General features: G+C 37.9%; 1 protein-coding gene across 2 annotated transcripts in view; it reads right to left on the reverse strand.

Annotated features, from left to right (window-relative positions):
* Window positions 1-2,463: 2,463 nt before the first annotated feature.
* The window catches only part of LOC113495984 (NACHT and WD repeat domain-containing protein 2), a 32,727-nt gene continuing 12,889 nt past the window's right edge, over window positions 2,464-22,301 (reverse strand). For both annotated transcript variants that reach the window (XM_026875014.1, XM_026875016.1), the window contains 30 exons: window positions 19,362-19,507; window positions 18,922-19,096; window positions 18,275-18,419; window positions 17,692-17,917; window positions 17,031-17,141; window positions 15,647-15,822; window positions 15,371-15,525; window positions 14,857-15,060; window positions 14,316-14,455; window positions 13,752-13,863; window positions 13,491-13,589; window positions 13,025-13,194; window positions 12,468-12,631; window positions 11,938-12,101; window positions 11,439-11,608; window positions 10,817-11,036; window positions 10,250-10,462; window positions 9,652-9,712; window positions 9,127-9,279; window positions 8,602-8,789; window positions 8,165-8,294; window positions 7,698-7,807; window positions 7,107-7,258; window positions 6,427-6,645; window positions 5,858-6,062; window positions 5,350-5,494; window positions 4,651-4,813; window positions 4,159-4,290; window positions 3,219-3,443; window positions 2,464-2,813 (listed from right to left, as the gene is read on the reverse strand). In XM_026875014.1, the coding sequence (XP_026730815.1) occupies window positions 2,669-2,813; window positions 3,219-3,443; window positions 4,159-4,290; window positions 4,651-4,813; window positions 5,350-5,494; window positions 5,858-6,062; window positions 6,427-6,645; window positions 7,107-7,258; window positions 7,698-7,807; window positions 8,165-8,294; window positions 8,602-8,789; window positions 9,127-9,279; window positions 9,652-9,712; window positions 10,250-10,462; window positions 10,817-11,036; window positions 11,439-11,608; window positions 11,938-12,101; window positions 12,468-12,631; window positions 13,025-13,194; window positions 13,491-13,589; window positions 13,752-13,863; window positions 14,316-14,455; window positions 14,857-15,060; window positions 15,371-15,525; window positions 15,647-15,822; window positions 17,031-17,141; window positions 17,692-17,917; window positions 18,275-18,419; window positions 18,922-19,096; window positions 19,362-19,507 (4,818 nt within the window). In that variant the 3' untranslated portion in view covers window positions 2,464-2,668. The remainder of the gene's footprint in view (window positions 2,814-3,218; window positions 3,444-4,158; window positions 4,291-4,650; window positions 4,814-5,349; window positions 5,495-5,857; window positions 6,063-6,426; window positions 6,646-7,106; window positions 7,259-7,697; window positions 7,808-8,164; window positions 8,295-8,601; window positions 8,790-9,126; window positions 9,280-9,651; window positions 9,713-10,249; window positions 10,463-10,816; window positions 11,037-11,438; window positions 11,609-11,937; window positions 12,102-12,467; window positions 12,632-13,024; window positions 13,195-13,490; window positions 13,590-13,751; window positions 13,864-14,315; window positions 14,456-14,856; window positions 15,061-15,370; window positions 15,526-15,646; window positions 15,823-17,030; window positions 17,142-17,691; window positions 17,918-18,274; window positions 18,420-18,921; window positions 19,097-19,361; window positions 19,508-22,301) is intronic.

A 22,301-nucleotide genomic window follows, 5' to 3' on the forward strand; every position in this document is an offset into this window, starting at 1 on the left:
AAATTGTTTTGTGCAGTTAATCAGAAATAAATGTTAATGTACAATAAATGATACGATAGGTATAATACGTAGTATTTATTATTGTATAGACTTAACCTAATAAAGTATGATAAAGTACAGTTTTTGTATTATTTGTCAACCAAATCTACATTAAAATAAAAACATAATTGTTCTCTACGTAAAGAAATGGAGCTTTGTCGACAGCCATACATTTTTAAACATTTTGAAATACATACCTAATATTTGTTGACTTATTAAGACAATATGAATCTTATTGTGTTGTCAATAGGATTTTAATTTCAGCGTCGATTAAAATTATACTATTTAATAACATGCATTCAAGATTTTTTACTAATGCAACTATATCTGTTTAACAAGATATATTTTTATGAATTATAACAGGACTCACTCTTATTTTAGCGACTAAATTAACATTTCTATACATCACTTTGTCTTAGTAACATAAATCTTATAAATTAGACAGGTACGGTTTAGACGGTTTTGTTTATAAAGCCTTTCATACACTTAGCGACAAAGTCTTCAATACACGACGACTTTTTAGAGTCTCAAAGAGCTTACCTATTACACACCTCTTTTGGTGGGGCACTTGGGCTAGCAGTCAGACGAGAAGCAATATTTACACTTATCTTGTGGTTCGACTCGGCTTGTCTCTAGCTGCCCTTAGGTCGAGCCTAGAATAAGAATTTGGAGAGCAAGTTTAAAGTCTAACGACTCCCGCGCTTAGGAATTTAATTCTTGCGTTTCAAAAACATTCAAGTAGCATGCGCGAAGACTACCAAAATCAAAAAGAATTTCGTGGATCACACAAAAGTTTGTCACACGCAGGGATCGAGCCCGCGACACGTCGCGTTCTGTAGGCTTGGCATAGTGTCCTCAACCACTCGTCTATCCTTGTAGTAGTCCTATTTCAATTAAACTAAGCAGTGAGATTATGTTAGTCATATTATTAAACTAAGAGATGCGTAAATAGGTACACCGTTGAGACAAAAGTCGTCGAGCACTATAGTCTTATGTAGCCTCGTGTACAAACGGCTTTAGGTACATAATAGCTGCTATTTCCTATTGTTCAAAAATATATTATTTTCAACGTTCAGATATATATTTTAAGTATTATTTTACGTAACTTTCGACATTTTGCCTATAAAAGCGTTTTGGAAAGATTAGAATTTACTACTATGAGCGGAAAATGTATTTTTTATGTAGGTTTTGCAGTAACTTTTTACGAAGTTTTTTTTTAATCTAGTTATGATTTTATGGTATAGGTCCAAAGGCACTTGCTACTTTTCAATGATTTGAAAATACGTAATTAGTAATTAGGTTATTTTGAAATTGCTTTATCTCGACTAATAATTGAATAGAACGAAATCTAATTCATCTACTATATTCTACCCATTTTTAAAACTAACTTTCTCTACTAGTGCTGACTATATAGTAAATCTTCTACGTGTTAAAACAATAATAATACTATTATTAAGAAACTCTTCAATACTACTTGAGATCCATTCTTCTTTAATTCTGTCACATCCCTACTTATCACAGAGTAAACGGCTCAGTATGTGTGGTTAGCGGTAACTAGACATGGAACCAAAGCAAATAATATTAAAAGTAATAATTTTTTCTTTCAAAATTTGTTAATTTAGCGCTTAGCGAAAATTTTCTTCTGACATTTCCAGATGGGCGAATCGAAATTAAAATTTTAGCTAATGCAGAATTTGATATGGAATCCTCAAAGCTACACTGCACAACTCCTAGAATATTTCGCTCGTTCAGGAGTTCCTAAATCAGTAACTTAATGATGAATTAAATATTGTTTAATAAGGTCTAACTACCACCAAACCCCACATAGCAAGCCAATCACAACCATTCCTCGTTCCTACAGATTCCTATCATTAATAAAACATAAAACATCATCATCATCATCATCATCAAAATCATAATAACCAAAGGTAGTCAAAGAGGAAATCCAAACAAAAATAAATTTATGTCATTAATCATCTTCCGTATTTTCCTTTTAAGTCACTCCGGCTACATGAAGAAAACGTCAAAAATATTCCCTGTGCTGTAATTGGTCAATTTACAGGCTACTCTTCTGTATTTAATAAAGGTTCTCGTTTTTCCGACCATCCACAGAGGCCTCATAGCGGTTAGCAGTCAGTAAAACAAAAGGTTTTTATAATAACTATCGTGAGACTGATTCATTACTAAATGATATAACGGTTTACTCACGCGTATTTATGATTGCCCGACTAGTTTCGGACCCAACCGGAGTCCTTAATCATGAGCAGACGCGGCGGCGTAATAACGCCGCCGCCCAATAAATACGCGGGTGTAAACCCGCGTATTTAAAACAAAAGGTTTTCGAGCGTTACAACGAAGCAATATAATCGCGGGTTAACTCAAGCACTCCATGTATGGGCAGACGAGGTATTCCTTCCAGTCGGTATTCGGGTCTAGTCTTGTCTATGGGTATTTGACAAAACAAATCTTTAGTCCATCAGACAAATTGCTGCTCTTCAATGCTTTTAATATCTTAACCTTTTAATGATGTGATAAATTAAACATACGTATTCAATTTAAAATGTTTTTTGGAAAACTTGTCTTACGGACTAACTGGATTTGTTGGTCAAATACCCTATTCGCAGACAACCTACTCAAATGGATCCACAATATCCAGCATGGTCAGGCATCCATCCTGGGAGGCTATAGCTACTGACTTCCCACCGTGTGCGCTGGCGACGCCCGTCACTTCAGCTGGTGCCCGGTACTCGGCTATGGCACGACCATCTACTGTCCTAGAATTGTAAATTATTGTCAAAATTTGGGAACAGTAAAAAGGCTGAATTAAAAACTCTACTGGCTCGTTTTTCAGAACCTCTTTACGATATACGTCACTTTTAATTAGGTGTTGTGGAAAACCATGGCTAAAAAGTGAAGTAAAATCTACTAGGGCAAATCCCTCACAATTTTACACAATTTTCTTCCAAGCTTTCATATTTCGCTGACCTTTTCTCTAGCAAGATGTCCTTACCTCATTTGAGAGACCAACTTTTTTATATAGTCTGTACCGGATCCCACTGCTGGGCCCTTTCCCTCCCAAACCTCTCCATCTTTTGTGATTTCCGCGAGAGTGACAAACTTATAATACAAGAATGCCCAAAAAATTTCCTGTACAAGAAATTATATTTTCAAAAACATACCTGAATACTCTCAAAGTCTTCCTCCCACTGTGGTAGTAGAACACATACTCATCAGTCGAGTTAAACATGGTGATGATGGAGAAGACTCCCTCCGCGGCTCTGTAGATCAGCTGCTGGACTGAGGCTCCTCGCTTCAGCTCTATCAGGTCCAGACCCCCTCGCGAAGGGGCACAGAGACCGATCTTACCATCCTTCGTGCAGGCGCCGTTCCAACGAGGAACGAATCTTTGGGGAACAAGTTTATTTATTTATATATTTATTTATTAGATTCACCAACATTTAAATACATTAATACATACCTATACAAAACAGATTATAGACAAGTGTATCAAATAATTAAAGGCGAATACAACATTCACACGGACAGCTCTAAGTAAAGTAAAAAAGAAATCTTAAAAATAAGTAATCATTTTGAATATTACAATTACAAAAACAAACTTAACTAAGATTTTTAACAGTAAGTATAAATAAAAACTAAAGATATTAAAAACTTAAGTCATGACAATTACAATTAGATCATAAGTGCGTCTTTTTCTCACTTTGAGACATGTGCTTAACAAGAGCAGACCGAAATCGACCAAGCGAATCGAAGTGAACATCGATGAGGTCATACTCATTAGATATTATTGTAGTCTAAGTTTGATATCCAAACCAAGTAAAATGTCGTGAATCCGGAATATCGATATAAAACGTTCACTCTATAGTAATTACTAAGAAAAATGATTTTGGCTGTTTCTGATTATGTTTCCAAGATTGTATTCTCAAGCAGGCTTTAAACGTCTACAATTAAAGTAAACGAAACTGGAATTCATTTTCTATAGTCGTTTACTTTAACTACTACTAGTTAGAGGTCTTAACTAAAATAAAATAAAAATCTTATGCTTTGATTAATTTCCAATGCGTCACCTGTCGGTCAAAGTTGCATCTGAGATGTACTTACCTAATGTGTCTCTTGGACTTAATATCCAGAATACCAGCCTTATCGTTCCCCACGACTGCTACCCAGAGGGGTTTGTGTGGAAGAGCCACTATCGACTGCATGTCTTTGATACCGCTGTTCTTTATAGGAATCCTGCAATAAATCGGTTATATTGACAAGTTATTGGTAACAAAATTGGAGATGGAATGCTAATTTTTTCATCAAGTATTCTCTAAGATATAAAGTAGGTACTGAACTAAAGATCTATTGTAGTGTTATTTAAAATATCGTGGCTTGGTCTATTGCTAAAAGAGCCCATCATTGCGGGGTTGAAAAAGTGACAGGTTAAAATGTGTAAACGGCACTTGCTAGCTCGGAATGTCACAATGCAAGGTAAAGGTAGTCCCATTTTTAAATCGTAAATGTTTTATTTTTCTTCTGACCTATCAAAGTTACCTCTGAAGCTGCACATGGTATGGATGGAGGTCTTTTATCTCAATAAGTCTTAACTACCTGTGCAGCCTTGCCCCGGTCCTCGCATGGAACACATGAAGACAGTCTCTGGAGGACTTGTCGACTCCTGGCGCCACGATGTGGTGCTCGTCAGCGGACACCACGGCGTCCTTGTACCCTGTGCCTCGAAGCTCGTATTCCGCTGTGTAGATCTTTTCTCCTTCTGAAAGTTCAAGGCAGGGTAATATTAAAATTATAATTGGTATAATAGCAAAAATATACAATAGGCTTTAAAAGTACTAAGACAAAACTTCATAGATACAATATTCCTTACTGTACACTATAAGGGATTTAACGAACATAAATAGTTACATTGTCATAATCTGCGGTGTTACCTTACCGCTAGGAGCCATCTTTCGCAAGGCTTAACCTTTTGATAGGTTTCATACTAAAGAATGCTTAATGACTTTTGTAAAAGGCTTTGACAGGTAAAGGTTAGTATACCATAATGTAAAGGTGCGATCAAGGAATCTTAAAGCATTCAAGCAATCATTTATGTGATGTTTCTTCTAATAGAGGTAGAATTATACAAAAGAGATGAATGAGCTAAGAAGAAAAGAAAGAAAGAAGCTGAGATATGATTGATTTGTATCGGGTAAACAAAATATTTGCTACATAACAGAGACTACTCATTACGTTCTACTACTCTTAAGAAAGCACGCTTTTCACAACAGGTATTGTTAGTTTCTGAACACTTACCAGGAATTGTCCTAGCAACAATATTTGCCATCGCAACGTTCTCGACGTTGTCCGGAGCAGGTTTAATAGATATAGTGATGAATTTAGTGCCGTCTTCAAGCAGAAGAACTTGCTTTATTACCTTCTGTTCTTCTTTGAATAGTGCCTGAAATAGATTTAGAAGACTTTTAGTAGATGATTGAAATGCCTCTATATGAGTCTCCCCGATGTTTCGGTATGGTTCTTCAAATGCCTATGTATGAAGCTATGTACTTGAGAAAATTTCAGTTGCGTCACTGATGATTGCGAAAGTCACCTTTAATTTATACCAGGGGATCCAAGACCACCTCTAGACTACTGAGGAGGTGAAATGCAGCGACACGAAAGTGCGCTCTCTTTACCACCGGTAAGATTCCAGGAACTTGCATTGGCGACTTCAAAAAACTCCACCAAATGAGGAAGCACTCAACAAATATTCCTTTGGTTATGCAAATTATTTTAGAAATGAATGAAATTTTTAACATGTTACCTGTCTTTCAACAATATCCCAGATGATAACATTCCCGGACTCTGCAGTTACAACATTGTCACCACTGGGGGTAATGACAGCGTGGGTCACGATGGCTCCCAGGGGGGCTTCTGCCAGTTGAGCGAGGAGCTTCCCATTACTGGTGTCCCAGAGACCCCAGCAGCTGCGGGTCACTGTCACTGCTAGCTGTTTGTCTCGGGCTAAGCTGGAAGTTTAGGAGTTGGTGGTTGCTAAGAGCGTGGTCTTGTAGGAAGACATTTTTGAGACAACAAAAACGACTTAGGTAAGTAAAGTTCTAAAATGTCAAGAATCGTGGAAATAGATTGTACAAGTATTCGTAAGTTATTCTATTGTGACCACTTTATTGTAAATACCAGCATTCTGAGGTCTCTACATTTCGTTTGACAATAACAAAGGTACTGTGATAGCTAAAGGTGAACTTTTGCTCTGCATCGTTGTTGTACACGGTTATTAGTGTAATAAAATATTTAAATTGTCTGTTCTCAATGGATAAATAATGAAGAAAATACGTCAACAGAATCAAATTGTAGGAACACCGAATGGCGTACCTAATAGAATCAATCGGCAACTCTTGCCGATCAATCTTATGAACTTGCTCAAAAATATTGTCGATGTTCCAAATCTTGACAGTTCGATCAATAGAGGATGTGATCACGTTGTTCCAGGACCCGACAGTCAACGGCTCCAGCTGGACTATCCTGCCGAAGTGGGCGTCTAACACTTTGATGAGCTTCGTGGTCTCCAAGCTCCAGACGTAGAGATTCTTCCTGGAAAGGAAGTAATAGAGTTGACAAAGATTGATACTTGGATTATAGGTGATAGCAAGATGCAGGTATGGGAAGCAGGCATTTTAATTGCTGAATTCTGCTAAGGCGTAATAATTGGGAGATTGTGCGATTGCTCGGTATTTCCTTAAACCAATGACATTTTGGAACCGTGCGCCTCAAGTCATTACTGTATTTTTTAAAACGGACCAACAAAAATAAAAAATGATTTTATGCAAAGTAAGATCATAATCATGTCTGATAATCAACATAAGCACAAGCTTTTCAAAGAAGTGACTTATAGCCAGCTTTTAGTGATTGAATTATCTAAAATAGTAGTAGTAGTAGTTTATGGTTTAGCTTTGCACATACAAATCGCAATCATCATTGGCCTTGCCTTTTCCCAAGGCTAGGGCACATACAAATCGCAATATTAACTAAAAACGTATTACTATACGTCGCACCTGACTCCAGCAACAGCATACGTGTTGTTATTGCTGATCATGAAGGAGTTGGAGAGCGTCATCTTGGTGGAGATGTTCCGGATGGTGTGCGGCAGCTTCAGCACGATGCCGTGCACGCTGTGGTCGATCTCTGGCTCTTCGGGTTTCTCCTCCTACATGGAGCAATGTATTGTCATCATTGTCCTTATATGTATTTAAGATAATCTCAGCTTCCAGACTCCTTAATGGTAGAATATCAACATTATCATTGCCATCATGTCTTTAAGAAGCTCCAACACAGGCAGAGGGATAAATAGGTCTCCATTAATATTGATAATACACTACAATGACTAACTAATTTTGTGAAAGCAGTCGTTCTTTTTACAATATTTTTTTTTATTTTCAAAGTTTGTTTATTTACATACATACATACAAAGAAACTACTCTGGCAATAAACAATGTAATACTCTTGTCTCTGCGTTTAAAAATGTATTGAAGTCACATCCAGACTTGGAACAAGCTTTCGTGGTTCACACAAAAGCTTAAAAACATTTAAAGTAAATTTGTCTTGCCGAGCCAATTTGAAGTCAAAAAGGTTATTTTAATACTAACCTCTTCATCTCCTTCTGCTTTGTCATCATCTTCTTTCACCTCCGGTTCAGGCTTAATTCGAGGTATCTTAACATCGAAGTCCCAAACCACGAAGCTGTATGTGGTAGTCGCTGAAAATTACAAACATAAAAGAAAGTAAGGTAAGTATTAGTCTTACATATTTTCATTTTGAAATGACTTTAGTATCTACCACCACGTTAATGAGTAATATTTTTGTGGCTGTAGAAGCGAGATAACTCTCTAACTTCTTGTTTTGTCTTCTCACGTTTTCACACGTGATGGTAGACCATCAGGTTTATAAGAGATCTGGGTTCCTGAGTTTTACAAATACCAAATTTAGATACACTAAATAGACCTCTCCGACTAAAAAGAGATGCCAAATGTGTAGGGAAGTGTCATAGCGGGATCAAACCCGATGCACGAATAAATGGCTTTAGTTTTGGAAAAAAATAGGTTTCGATTTTCACCAAACAGCATGCGGTCTTTCTTTCCCCGTTTGATCTGCAGCATCGCTTCAGCTGTGTCGGTCTCCTGATGATACAGCTCTTCAACTTTGACCCAGCATTTTTCTTCCACGTTCAGTTCGAAGATAGTTATCTGAAATGGTAAGGTTAATAAATATTGTATCAACAGTAAACTACAACCAACTACGCTACCAAGTTCACTGACCAGCATTTGTTTTCATTGCACCGTCTAATTTTTTCACTGTATTTAATTGCAAATATTATCCGTCTCTCTCTTGTATACAAACAACAAGGGAGAAGGTAGTTCTTCAGAGGTTGTTTTTTTTATATTTGTGACTCCTGTTCTCACTGATTTTAGTATCTACTGTATTATTCGGAGTGACAGCCTTAAAGTGTCTCGATCTTTAGGAAGTCAATGATGGCGGAAGTTTGGTACACACCTGATAGCCCCTCTCAGGATCACTACAATATATCCTGGTCCAGTGCTTGTTCATGGCGAGAGCTCCCCTGCACCTCAGAGGCTGCATCCATTCACCATCCTTGCTGAACTGGACGAGCAGTCTGTCCTCGTCGAGGTCACCGCTCCACATCACCAGCAGAAAGTTTTCAAGGTCACGGAATTCTATAGCTGTCAAAAGAATGTAATCTGCTATGCGCTCCAATAGTTAAGTATGATTTTTTTTGGCAAGGGTAGGGTCTTTTAGTGCAGGAATTTCTGCAGTTGTTTTTCAATTGAAATCAATTCATCATCCACAGCCTTTGTCTTTGAACTACTGTGGCATGGGCCTCCTTTATTTTCGATTCCTGAGCCAACCTAATCCTACAATAATACATATGATCTAGTTCCTATGCATTATTCACTTCACATATTAACTTGAAATAGCAAGTAAAATATCTTTTTTGGAAACTCCTCTAAATGCCTCTGAATAACTGGTAATAAACTCAGTTTATTGAAATGATCTTACATAGTATCTCCCAAGTGACATCATCATATGGCGCGGTGTCGGGCGCGGGCAGCGTCTGCTCGTGCTCGCCACGCATGCTGTACTGCACCCACGAGCGCGGCCCGTAGATCACCATGTGGTGATTCAGCACCGCCACGCCGCGGACTGTCTCCCCTGGACAGGTAGGAAGATAGCTTTAGAATTGGTGTAAGGAGGAAATGACTTATGTTTTGGGAAATGTGTGCTGTGGTAGGAAACAGAATCTATGTGGTTTTATCAGAAATATGGCATGAACTTCTTCAAAATACCGGCAGGCCAGTTACATGATCCGTGAAACTGAAGGTTCCATACAAATGGGCTAAAGAAGAAAAGAAGTTTCCGTTTTTACCCTTTGAGCATGGAACTGAAAAACTTAATGATTATATTACCTCTGGGTCAAAAAGAGTAACATTTGATTCGTGCGTCTTTTCCAAGTCCAGACGAAAAATCACTTAGTTTTTCTGGAAACCAGCAATTTATAAACTAATTAAAGTATTCGATTCTTACCTTCATTGAGGGGATTATCAATTGTGATGTATTCACTGGTCAGCATATTTAGCAGCATCGACTGAAAAAAATACAGTCCTCGTTAAATAAATAAAGAAACATTATTATTTCCACCAGATATAGTGTTTTGTTTTCTAAAGACGACTCGCGCTTTATGACATTTAATCTTTATGTCGCTTGGGTTTCATAATCATTCAAGTCACAAGAAAAAATACAGCCAGACTCCGGACAAGCATTCAGAATCACATATGTAAATGCTTGTCCGCGGGGAGCGAACTCACGATACATCGCCGTGACGACCTCCGTGGTCGAGTGGCGTACGCACCGGTTTCAAGGTGTCGCTAGCTCTGAGGTCCCGGGTTCGATCCCCGGTCGGGTCAATGTAAAAATTCACATTTGTACATTGTCTCGGGTCTGGGTGTTTGTGGTACCTTCGTTGTATCTGAATTCCATAACACAAGTGCTTTAGCAACTTACTTTGGGTTCAGAACAATGTATGTGATGTTGTCCGCATTTATTTATTTATTTATCGCGCTTTGAGTACCGTTAATTTTACGTTACGGTTTTAATACATTTTGAAATCCTTAAAAACACTAACCACAGAATTATTAGTAGAAGCCGCAGCCCACTTATTATCTGGAGACAGTTCCAGGTTCTGCATTATGCCTTCGAGTTGAGGACATAGATCCCTCGCCAGGTCAGACGTGGACAGGTCCCAGGATATGACCCTGCTGGATATGGAGACCACGTAGCGCTTGTCGGAGCTCAGTCTAAAGGCGAAGACCGCGAACTGATGACCTTCTAAAGAATACTGTAAATTAAAATAATTTTACTTTTGTTAGTCCTATAAGTTAATAAAAAAGCATTGTATTACATGTATTTGTATTTATTTGCTACATTGAAACTTGCACTATAGGTACAGCCCGAGCTACTATAAAACCATATTCACCAGCCCTGTACTGGTCCACTGCTAGACTAAGTCATCCCTTTCCTCATTCATCGTTCTCGGCTATATGCCACTGTAAAGTCAGTGGTTTTCAGGATGAAACGGATACCTCAATAATGAACACCCTTCCATATCACTCTACTCCTTGGCCTTACGTTAAAACCTTTTTAAAGGAGATAGAGAAAACCAAGTATAATGATTATGAACGTTCATATTTACCTTAAGCGGCCCACCAGGAGTATGCAAACAATGATGAGACGGCAGCAGCGCGCAGTGCGTCTTCCCGTTATGTACGCACTGCTTCAACAGAGAGGATATTGCGGGGTTGTGTGGAGCTTCGGGTAGCAGCCTGCCGACTAGTTGTGGCGCCAGCATATCGGAGTAAGTGCCGAGGATAGCTCCTCCTAGACGTAAGGCATCTGCTACCAGCATGAGTTCTCTGTAATAAGTATAATGATAGGATATGAAGAGACATGAACTAGTTGCTTTATTAAAAAAGTATTGGATTTGGTTACCTCGCTTCTCTAAAATTTACAATCTGGGTCCATTGATGTCATTCGTAAAATTTTATTGTCGTTAAAATTAGTTTTTTCGTAATTGCAAAATTAAGTATTTGTAGGTAATTTTTAACATGATTCAATTGTGACTTGGTGAAAGTGCTTCAGTTGGCAGTTGCTGATGGTTTTACCCTACTAGTAGTACTAGTATTTGTACTTAAATATTTGTTAATGTAATCTTCGATATCGCACGGTTCTTAGATGAAACATTCATGAACAAGTCCAAACAAATTTCATTGTTGAATTTAATTTTAAATATTACTTGATATGCTGAGAGTGTTTACCTGACTGCATCCTTATTGACATGCAGTTTAGCATCTTCAAAGTCAGCTAGTACAGCTTGGAGTGGACAGCAGTTGAGTTTCGCATGGAGCCAGTCATAGTTAAACAGAACTTCTGCATACAAGTCCGTGAAGCGTTTCGACCGGACCAAATGGAAAGGGAGCTCGCCAAACTGGAAATATGTTAAAACGGCAAAGAAGAAAGGAAATTACGGTTAAGTATTTAGAAGAAAGAGACACGTTGACAACTTTTGCTATTTGGAAGTCATCATCGAGGTAAATTGTTGAAATCACGAAGTTTATTTGTTAACGCAGGCTTGCTGCATTTGCAATCAAAAAACCTAAAAAGAGATATTAGCCTTAACTGGTAAAACAGATGATAAAACCCTGTACAGTTGTTACGTAGACTGTTACAGTGTTTTCGCGCAAAGTGTTATCTTGGTAACTTTCAGTAGTCAAAGCAGTCAAAGTATTGAACTTCAAGCATAAACACAGTTACTACCTTCCTCAAATTGTATCTCTTATTAGCACCATCAGCGGACGTGAAGACTAGCGGCTGGAGAGGCACCTTCCTATCAGCCACACCCTCCCGGTCAGCCAAGTTGAATCGATGGCGCTGGATCTCCGTGTATTTGAAGGGTTTTGGAGTACCTCCTCCCCAGATACCTGAAGATATTAGAACATGTATTATCAGGCTCTTGTATAGTAACTTTCATGAGGTTGGTTCATACTTAAAAAGGGGAGTGGTTTTCTCATATCATTTATTAGGATGGCCTGATAGGTTTTGGACCCAGCCATGATCCGTGATCTGATGCGGCGGGAATCTCGATTGTTATGGATGAGTTTAGTCCAAGGACAATGTCTAGGGATTATGAAATAACCCAATATAGTAATGTCCTGGTCCTGACTGAAATCTATAACGATGCTTTTTTCTGGATAAAAACTAGCTGTGTATTTTCAGTCCTAGCACTATTGACATTTAACGTAACAATAAATCAATGTCTTTTTTTACCATCGAGCTTGCTTGCTTACCAAGATAATAATCAGCAATCATAGAGTGGAAGTACATGGCCATGTTCATGTTCTTGAAGTACCGCTCCCGGGCTGTGTCGCGGAACTGTCGGTGATACCAGTTCATCACGGAGACGCCGTCAGCCTCGCGCTCGGAGAGGTAGTTCGGGAGATCGTTGCGAATCCTGCAAATAGCTTATATTTAGAGCCATTTCATAAAGGGGCTTTGGTCTAGATTTTCTATGGTAAGTTGAATTTAAGATTGAAAATTGTTAAGTGTTAATGTTATTAGTTTGGTGTTGACTGGAGTAACGTCTCCACCTATTAAAACTATTTATTTTAACATTCTTCAGTTAAAGTGTTTCTAGCCTTAAATGCTGTATTCTAGGGAAAAAGATGCAAAACCTGCAAAAAAAAAACTAAACAAAGCACGTATCATCAAAAACATATATCATGTAACTGCTCTAGTACATAAACAGCGTAAACTCTTAAAAAGTTTCATAAAAAATATATTAAAAGTACCAAAATTTCCATAAAACTTATCTTGGGTCCCAAAATGTCACAGAACAAGTACTTACCTAGTCCACAACAGTGGTGGGATTCTCCTGACTGGTGGCAAGTGGTACTGATACACATCGTCCAGCACCTTGTCATCCAAGGAGATCAAGTCTTCGAGTTCGGTCTCCGACAAACCACTGCGGGCTGCTGTGATGTAGGCCAGAGCGTGGAACACGAGAAGGCGTCCGTGCTGGAGAAAAAGAGTAATAAGTAGTTTTAATGACAGATGTAAAAGAACTTGCTAAATACTGTATTTGACTGCTTCTATCCATTTTATGAGTTTAACATTCCCGTTTTTGATAAATTATTGAGTAATGCATAATTATAGTTAATCAAACATATCAGACGTTTTAAAACAGTGTCTGCATACTTTTTATGGCTAATTGTTTTTACGTTAAATCTTGCTTTCTAGTTTTCTACAGTTACTACAGTTTTCTACGGCTCTTCGGAATTCTTTTACAGCGAATGCTGTTATGGACAAGTTACCTGCTTTTCAATTCTTTCGAACAGCATCATGATGGAGTCCATGACAGTTGACGCTAAGTGTGTATCTTGTGGCTTCGTGTAACTTCTCCATCTGCAGACCTACAACATAATAAGTAGTATAGCATAGTATAGTCTAAAGTAAGACCTTGAAATCACACTAAAATATAACCATAACTAATCAAGATAAAGTAGACATAATAGCTTAATCGTTAATATATGCTATTATATATTAAAAGCCTAGTCTTAGTCTTTTTGGCTTACCTCAGCGAAGACAAGTTTGACGAATATAGGCAGAGAGCACGATGCTATAGCGTTTGATACCAGACGCCACTGGTAGTTGGATAAATCACGTGCAGCAGAAGCCATCCATAACCTGGAAGTCAAAGAAAAATGTATGAGGAAGGTGTAGAACCTGAATTTCTCAATGATGAAATGAAAATTTAAGATACCGTTTATTCTCAAACCTTAATGTAGTGAATCAAGCATGGAGTCTTAACCAGGCAAAATTATCATAAGGTTAGTCATGAATAACTGATACTGACTGATTTTTGCCCACCGTGTGGACAAAAACAAATTCTACACATGAGTTGTTTGCACGGATAACCGAGTGGATGAGGTCACCGAGTGAACGTGCGCTATTAGCCATGGATATCTAGGCGTTATTCAAGCGTTTCTGTGATCCACGAATGCTTGTCCTAAATCTAGGTTTCATAATACATGTGACTTTAATGTTTGTGAATCCCCCGAGAAGGATAGAATCCCTAAACTACAGAAGTCGTCGTTAAAAAAACCACATAATTTCATGTCATGCGAATTACAACTTACTTCAAAACCTGCATGGCGAGATCTTCTCCAAGAGCCTTCACTTCTAGGAAGTTCTCTTCTGAGTCTATCATGCGCCGGAGCACGTCGTACTCCTTGGACACTTCTGGGTTTGCTTCCTCACACGCACATGTCACTATGATCTGTGCAGTAACATAAAATAAATTACCAGTAGCAAACGTTACTGATTCCATGTGGCAATGGATAGATCAACGTGAAGGAGTGAACTGTTGTCAGAATTTAGAAGGAAGTACAAGTTTCTCTGGTCCACTGAACGAGATTTCTTATAGCAATAAGCAGTACCTTTGTACACCTCTTTTCGATTCTTGTAATATAATCGTATACAAAGGTACATTGTTTAATAATTAAATACATCTAACAAATTGAAGGAAAAATAGGGTGTCACATGCACAACTACGAGAGACCCTTCAGAAGGAGTTGCAAAGTGTCAACTGTCATTAAACCATACTTTAAGGGGTATATAACAGTACCCTGCTTAAACAAGCAATATAAATTAAATGACCGAACTTTTAAAGAACCCAACCTTACAATGCTCCGGCAGCCTGGTTGGCAACCAGGACACCTTGTTATTCTCAGTGCCGATGCCAGTGAGCTGGTCCACCGAGTCCAGGAAGAGGAGGAGGGGTTGCTGCTGTGACGCCATCGTTAGCAGGTGCTTGAAGTGCGCTGTTAATGGCACCAGGTCATCTGGGATACCCTCGAAAGGTAGCGCGAAGTTGTAGGATATCTGGAATTTGGAGTTGTTCTTGATAAGTGCTTTTTCTTGTGCTGGCTTTATTGTGTTAAAGTTAATAATTTTGTACGGTTTTTTTTAGAAAGTAAGTAATACTTATGAGGCTTTAGTTCGTTTCTATCATTAGGAGGTTTTTTTGAAAAAAAAATGAAAAAAGGCAGTATAAATCCTATGGGATCATGTTTGTAAACTAAAACAGGTCTTAAGAGTGATTACTTTGTACCAACGTACAAAGTAAAAATTACCCATCTTTTTGAATTTTGCCTTTTTATTTTACATTATATGTCTCAAAAATAAAAGATACCTGCTGACAAATAGAAATGAGCGTTGGCGTGAGAGCGCTGGAGTCAGGAGTAGTTCCCAGGAACCTGATGATGTTTGTAGGACGGACATCCGCAAACCAAGTGTCTAAGGACATAGCTGCGCTTTTAGACAGAAGACTGGTCTTTCCACAGCCACCTGTAAGAATATTAAAAATAATAAAATAACCCCTTTATAGTTTACGCCTTTCTCTTTCACCAAAACGACTACTGATTAAATTCAATTGTAATTATTTTATGACACGCGTAGCAAAAGTTACCTTCTCCATACAAAACCAACGGCTTATCAGATTTGTTCTTCATATAATCCTCAATGAAGTCGAGGTCTGGTTCTCTGCCGTGGAACACCTTCACAGAGTTGTTGCAGGCGTGAAGATGCTGGAGGATCTCAGTCACAATCACACCCTGAGCACTGCTGTCCTCTTTACGCATTGCTCTGTAATCAGTAGATTATATGGGCTTATCATAATCATAATCACAACTTATAAACACCCAGAGAAAGATCCTATTGACTATGTAAATCATACGAGTAAATGGTATTTTAATGCAAGCGGAAGAGTTTTAAATAAGCATAATTTATGTGGTAAAATTTTCATAAATTTTATCATACTAAAATTAACTTTAACCAAAATGCTATTTTAAGATATTATGTTTATGGTGTTACATAGTGGTTTCTTAGGTTTACGCGAATATTAGACATTGAAATGAAACTACTTTTACGGATTTTATCGCGGTTTAATTTTAGATTTTAGTTCCCGACGTTTCGAAACCTTTGCAGGTATCATGGTCACGGGCAGACTGAGATGGCGTTCGTCTTGACAGGAGATGTTGCTCGTTCTACCTTCATATTTTAATTAATTATTTGTGGTCCGACCTACGCAGTATGAGCTCACTGTGTCTTGATGTCTTGCAGCGCTGCTCTTGGGTTTGGCCTTGAGTTTATTTATTATTGGATCCCAAGTAGGTTATATCTTCCAGACATCTTCTCTATTGAAATTAGGGTGTTTTTTAATCTCAATAGCCTCGCGAAACATCCTAGGTAGGAATTTGGATTCTTTAGCGAGGATCTGTGGTTGGTCAAATCTAATATAATGGCTGGAACCTTCAGCATGTTCGGCGACTGCAGACTTCGTTGAGCGGCGGTGTTTCACGTCAGCTATGTGTTCTTTAACGCGGGTCCCTATGCTTCGTTTGGTTTGACCGATGTAAGAGAGGCCGCAGTCACAATCTAGTTTGTATACTCCTGCATCTTGTAGAGGTATGTGACACTTGACGGATGGTAAGGACTGGCTAATCTTCTTGGGCGGCTTGAAGTATGTTTTAATTGAAGCTCGCTTCAGGATGTAACCAATCTTGTCAGTGACTCCTCTGACGGTAGAACGAGCAACATCTCCTGTCAAGACGAACGCCATCTCAGTCTGCCCGTGACCATGATACCTGCAAAGGTTTCGAATCGTCGGGAACTAAAATCTAAAATTAAACCGCGATAAAATCCGTAAAAGTAGTTTCATTTCAATGTTTATGGTGATTAAAAAAAATATTGGTATTATTTAAGTACTGACAAAAACTCGAATTCCGACAGCTCAACTAGCTTAGTAGTTCATAGAAGGAGTTAAATGAACGGTTTTTAAATGAAGTACTGACCTGTCGACAAGTTTGACGATATTCTTGTAGAAGTGAGATATGAAGTGGCTGAGGTACTCGCCGTGGGTCTCCGTGTCAAGACCTTCGCGACCAATCCATTCTACTGTGTACCTGGAATTTCACAATAGATCGATGTGTCATTTAATTGGTTTTTATCTGGGCTTCTTTAACGGACTATCACTTCAAGCCCTGGGGGCTTAGACAAAGTAACATCGCTTTGTAGTGAAACGATACCGAATTTCGACATCGTCTGTGAGATAACGACAACAAGGCATAGTTCAAATCAGTCAATAAGGCTTTACTGTCACATTAAGAGATTTCTTTCCCTAGCTCCGTTTATTTCTTCTTAAGATCATTTTCAGTATACATTTTGAGGGTTTCAGTCAAGCCAGCACAATATTACTAAGGCTCCGCTGTCTGACTGTCTATCGGTCACCAGGCTGTATCTCATGGACTGCTAGACAGTCAAAATTCTGATGTATTCAGTTATGGACATAACAACAGCGGTTATAACTAAATCTTTTCGATGACAAATAAAATACGCATTTAAAATTTATTAGACACCTAACTGAATTTATGAATCAAGTATACTGAACAAGCTATTACATAAACTGTCTTCGTCACAACTTCTTCCAAGACACCAATTACAAATATTCCTTACTTCTGTATATTAGTGGTCTCAATCTTATCCGGTAGCCGAACATCCCGGAGATCAGCCAACAGCTTCGAAGCCTCAGAGTCTAAGCTCCTGTTGATGATATCTACGAAGTTGCTGGCCTTCTTCAGGTTCTGAAGGTTGATGTTGTTGATGTACCGGACGTAGGCTAAGCAGTGGTTCTTGGTGTTCTTCACATTGAGCACGCCGTTTATTACTTCACGTTCGGTTACTGGAATGTTAATTAAGACTTTGTAGGGCTAGCTATTGAGGAGTTCAACGTCTATGACAATCTATGACATTTTTGACAGATACCCTTATTCTTAGGCAATTTGGATTTTGATTCTGAAATTTTGTATAGCTTTAGGTAACCAGTTATCAATTATACGCATGGGGGATCACTTAAGTACTGATATGTCGCCTCTTAAGTATCCATTTTTTTAAAGAAAATGCTTCACTATTTTAAGTTATTTAGATAACATGATTTATGAAAATTACCCAAAATTCAAAAGTGCTTCAAATACACCACATCCAAAATTTTGTCGTTTTGCTACTGTACCGCAAATTACGTTCCCACTTTCGAACTCACCAGACATAAAATAGTTATGCATACAGTCCTTATCGATCTTGCCAGCGTTGTACAGCTGTAGTGACGCCTTCCGGAACAGCTTCTGCATCTTACCGAGGGTGTCCCACCACACCGCCTGATCCTCCGCTTGGAGCTTTGGTACCCTCTGAAAATGTATGGAAGCTTTTTTTTGAATTGATATCGTAAAGGTGAAATTTGTATTACATGAATTTCTGGTTGCGATGATTATATTTGTTACCATTAAACTATTTGCTCTGTCATCTTACGCCTCTTGAAGATTTGTAATTTATTTCAAATATATGGAGCAGGAATGAGGATGTATGATCAGATTGTATAACACAAAAATATGTTACATTTTGCTTGAATGAATTTAATGCTTGTTTCGTGGTGGTTTCTAAAAAAAATCATGCACGAACACACCAAGACTCAAGATAATTCATCCTGTATCACACAAATCCTTGTCCTACTTGATCAAAACCGAGATACATAGCTTCGTTGGTTTGGCGTGGTGACCTCAACCACTCGGCTAACCATGCAATCAAACGGATCGCCGGGTAAAACGATGCTTATCCGCATGCTCTTCTTCCCTGAAAAATAGCCTTCGAGTACCTTTTAAAAAATATAAACCCCACTTCATCATATCATACCTTATTATTAAAATTAATCAATATTGACGAGATAGGTTGCAGCACCGATACAGGCGGTACAGCATTCGAGTCCTTCTTGTACCAGGTGTCTAATAGGATGGTGTCCACGCCACCTGCCACCAACTCGTCCTTCAACATCTGTAGCTCTGAGGATAGCACGTATGTTGGGATTGGCCTGGAGAAAGCATAACATCAGCCTTAAATTAAAAAAATGCATCTAGCACGCAAAAGCTTATAATAAGATAATTAAAAACCTACTTTCATATTGAATACATATATAATTATTATAGATAAATTACACCCAAAAAGAAAGGATACAAGATCTTGCACATCACACAAACATTTGTGCTGAGTGGGAATCGAACTCACTGCTTCTGGTATAGCAGACAGGGCCTCAGACCACTAGACCAAATACTCACCAACTAGAGGGAAAGACCTACCTATAACCATATTTCTGTCCAAGAAACACAACGAAGTTTGGTCCCATGGAGAGTCGCTGGCAGTTCTTGATCTCCCTCATACACAGTTCCGTGGTCATATGATCGTCGGTAGCCTCGTCTCGGACGCCCCATCGCATGTCTACCACCTGGAGATATAATATGGCGAAATGTCCCACTAACAAAAAGTGTATGAAAATATATTATAGGGAAAGTTACGCTAGCAAATTGTTCAGTAGGCTAGGCGATGCTATGCCCAATCTAGGTAAAGTGATTCAATTAAAAATGTAATATTCTGCTCGCCAGAGGTTTTTATCCTTAATTTATTTGATTGACTGGAAACACTACTCAATAGGACAATCATTTTTTCCTTAATAAAAAACGACACACGTTTTAAAGAATTGAATCAAAACAGGGGGTTTCAAAACATTTAAGTTACATGTACAACACCCAAACTCATTAGTTTACGAACTAAATATTAAAAAATTGTTGATTCGTAAGGAGTATTTCTATTAATTTCTTTTGAAATCTATTAAACCTTGTGTTATAGAAACGCCCATTCTGCACCCCATAATCTTTGGCCTCATGCTTCAACAATCCTAAAATAGCAATCACAAACACAGACCATAGGAATTGTAAACATTTACAAAAACGAGCTAGGCACCCTCCCGGCTATTTTTGGTTAACGGAAGAGAACACACGTGCATTGAACTATAATTGTGATTTACGAAGCCGTTACTGCTTGTACTGAATCCAAGGGACCTGCTACCACGTTGTAAAGAAACAAATCCGTGGCCTTTGTAAGAGCAAGACGCATCGCTTCGAGTGTACAGCGCCATCTAGCTGTCACGATAGCAACTGTCTTGCTTTGCAGTGTCGTAGTAGGAGGGGTCTATGATTTGTACGGACTCGTTCAATCAATTTTAATCTGTATTGCTTTTAGCATATTCATTTTAGTGTAGCCAGTTATTGCTTAAGATTGAGACAAGTATGGTTAAATTTGGTTGTAAATAAACGATTGAGAAATAAATTATTTATGTGTTAAATATTCGAGTATTAATGTCTGTATAAATGAATTCGTTAACTTATCACAATTAAATATTGTTTGCTTAGCGTATGCTAGTAGGGTGTCAATAAAATATAATTTGCTTTTAATATTTATGGGTTAAATAATAATAGTTGGTAGGTATCAAATAGGTAGACAACTTATTAATAAACTCTTATACCTAGGTCGCGCATGTATTGCTTAAAACCTATATACTGAAACTTATTGAATAAGTGAAAATTTTATGTCGTTTTGGTGTTGCGATTTTTTACGGACTTATCTAGGAAGGAGGTTTAATCCCGAACGCTGATATGTGACTTTTTAAAAGTTGTATGCTCTATTTTTATTTTTCTAAGACACGATTCATGAAATATCATGAGGAAACCTGGATTCCAAATATTCAAATCTGAATTTGCTTACCTTGGTCAATACCTACTCCAACCGTTCCTATACGGGTATAAAGTCCTAAAAAAGGCACCCTCATAACATAAATACCTTAATTGGGATCCGCCGCACACCGGAATAATCTGTCCTCAGATATATTATAAATACTAGGATCAAGAATCTATTAAAGTATGTCTTCAGAGCAAAACCGAAGATATTTAGTAAACTTGTAATAATTTTGCTTCACGAAAAAAGTGTCTGGGAAACCGAGATTATTATTGGAAGAACCATCAAAGAAAGGACAATTAAGGGTAAGCGTTACATTATTTTAAATGAAAAGTATCACTTTTAAATTATAGGGAAGACGTTATAGTAATTAAAGAGAACAGAAATGCTTCGATTTTTCCTTCGGTTTAGCCGATTTTGGTAACTGAGGCACAATTATCGTCTCTTAAAGGCGTCTAAAAAGACAAGTGCCTTTAAATTGTATCCTGTAGAGATAGTGTAGAGAAGAAATCCTAGGAAGTAAAGAGAAATACTGTTGAGCACTAAATTTATAAAAAAAAAAACCTAAAATGTGTATACAACCATCACTGGTCAAAATATAAAAATGAATTGAAATTGCTTAACCCCGTTCAGGAGCTATGATGTCACAGGCAGATAGAGAGACACGTGATTATAAAATCGCTTCTTTTTGACATAAAACTAAAAAAAAAAACAAATCCCATTTGCTGCAGTTGCTTTAAATTAAAATTCCATCATGTTATCGAGACCTCGTTAAGCTGTTGAACTATATTGTCACATAGACTGGCATAGTAAAGGCTTGAAACCTTGTCAACTAGTCAAAATTTATGATTCATTATTTGCATTATGGTATAAATTAAACTATTAATTGGGTTCTTGTTTAGATGCCGTCGTGAAATATGTTAAATCTTTCTGAACGGAATAGTTGGTCAAGTATCTGTTTTATTACCGGGTTTTAATTATCCCAAAGGCCTATTTGTAAAAGGAAAATATACGGTCGAGTTGGAGGGCTTCTCAAATTTTTGAAGTCAGATATGATCCTTTGATGATCTGCGCAAGATGGCTGGCAGGAGCTGGATGCGAGCATCGGAAGATAGATCTCGATGGCTTGCAATTGGGGACGCATATGCCCAGCAGTGGACGGTTATCCGGTTTCTTAACGTCATTGCTCCTTTGCGATAGTCGGAAGAATGTAACTTATAACGCAGTTTATAACATCTGAAGTAAACTTAAAGCGATTCAAATTTACTACCAAGTTCGAAAATACTTTACGTATAACCAGTCTCATGACATTAACTGCAAAATAATATGAAATTTTCAGATCATTTTATTTGTCTCAATATAAGTATTGTTTTATTATACGTTTTTATTATTTTTGTTATTTTAACTATTTCACTATTGCCTGTGTCCAGCAGAGGGTCTTATATAGGCTGGTATTAATAAAACTTTACTCTCGCGTATTTGTCGGGATCGCCCGACTAGTTTTGTAT

Source organism: Trichoplusia ni, chromosome 7, assembly GCF_003590095.1.
Source record: "Trichoplusia ni isolate ovarian cell line Hi5 chromosome 7, tn1, whole genome shotgun sequence".
In the NCBI taxonomy this organism is placed as follows: Eukaryota; Metazoa; Arthropoda; class Insecta; order Lepidoptera; family Noctuidae; genus Trichoplusia; species Trichoplusia ni.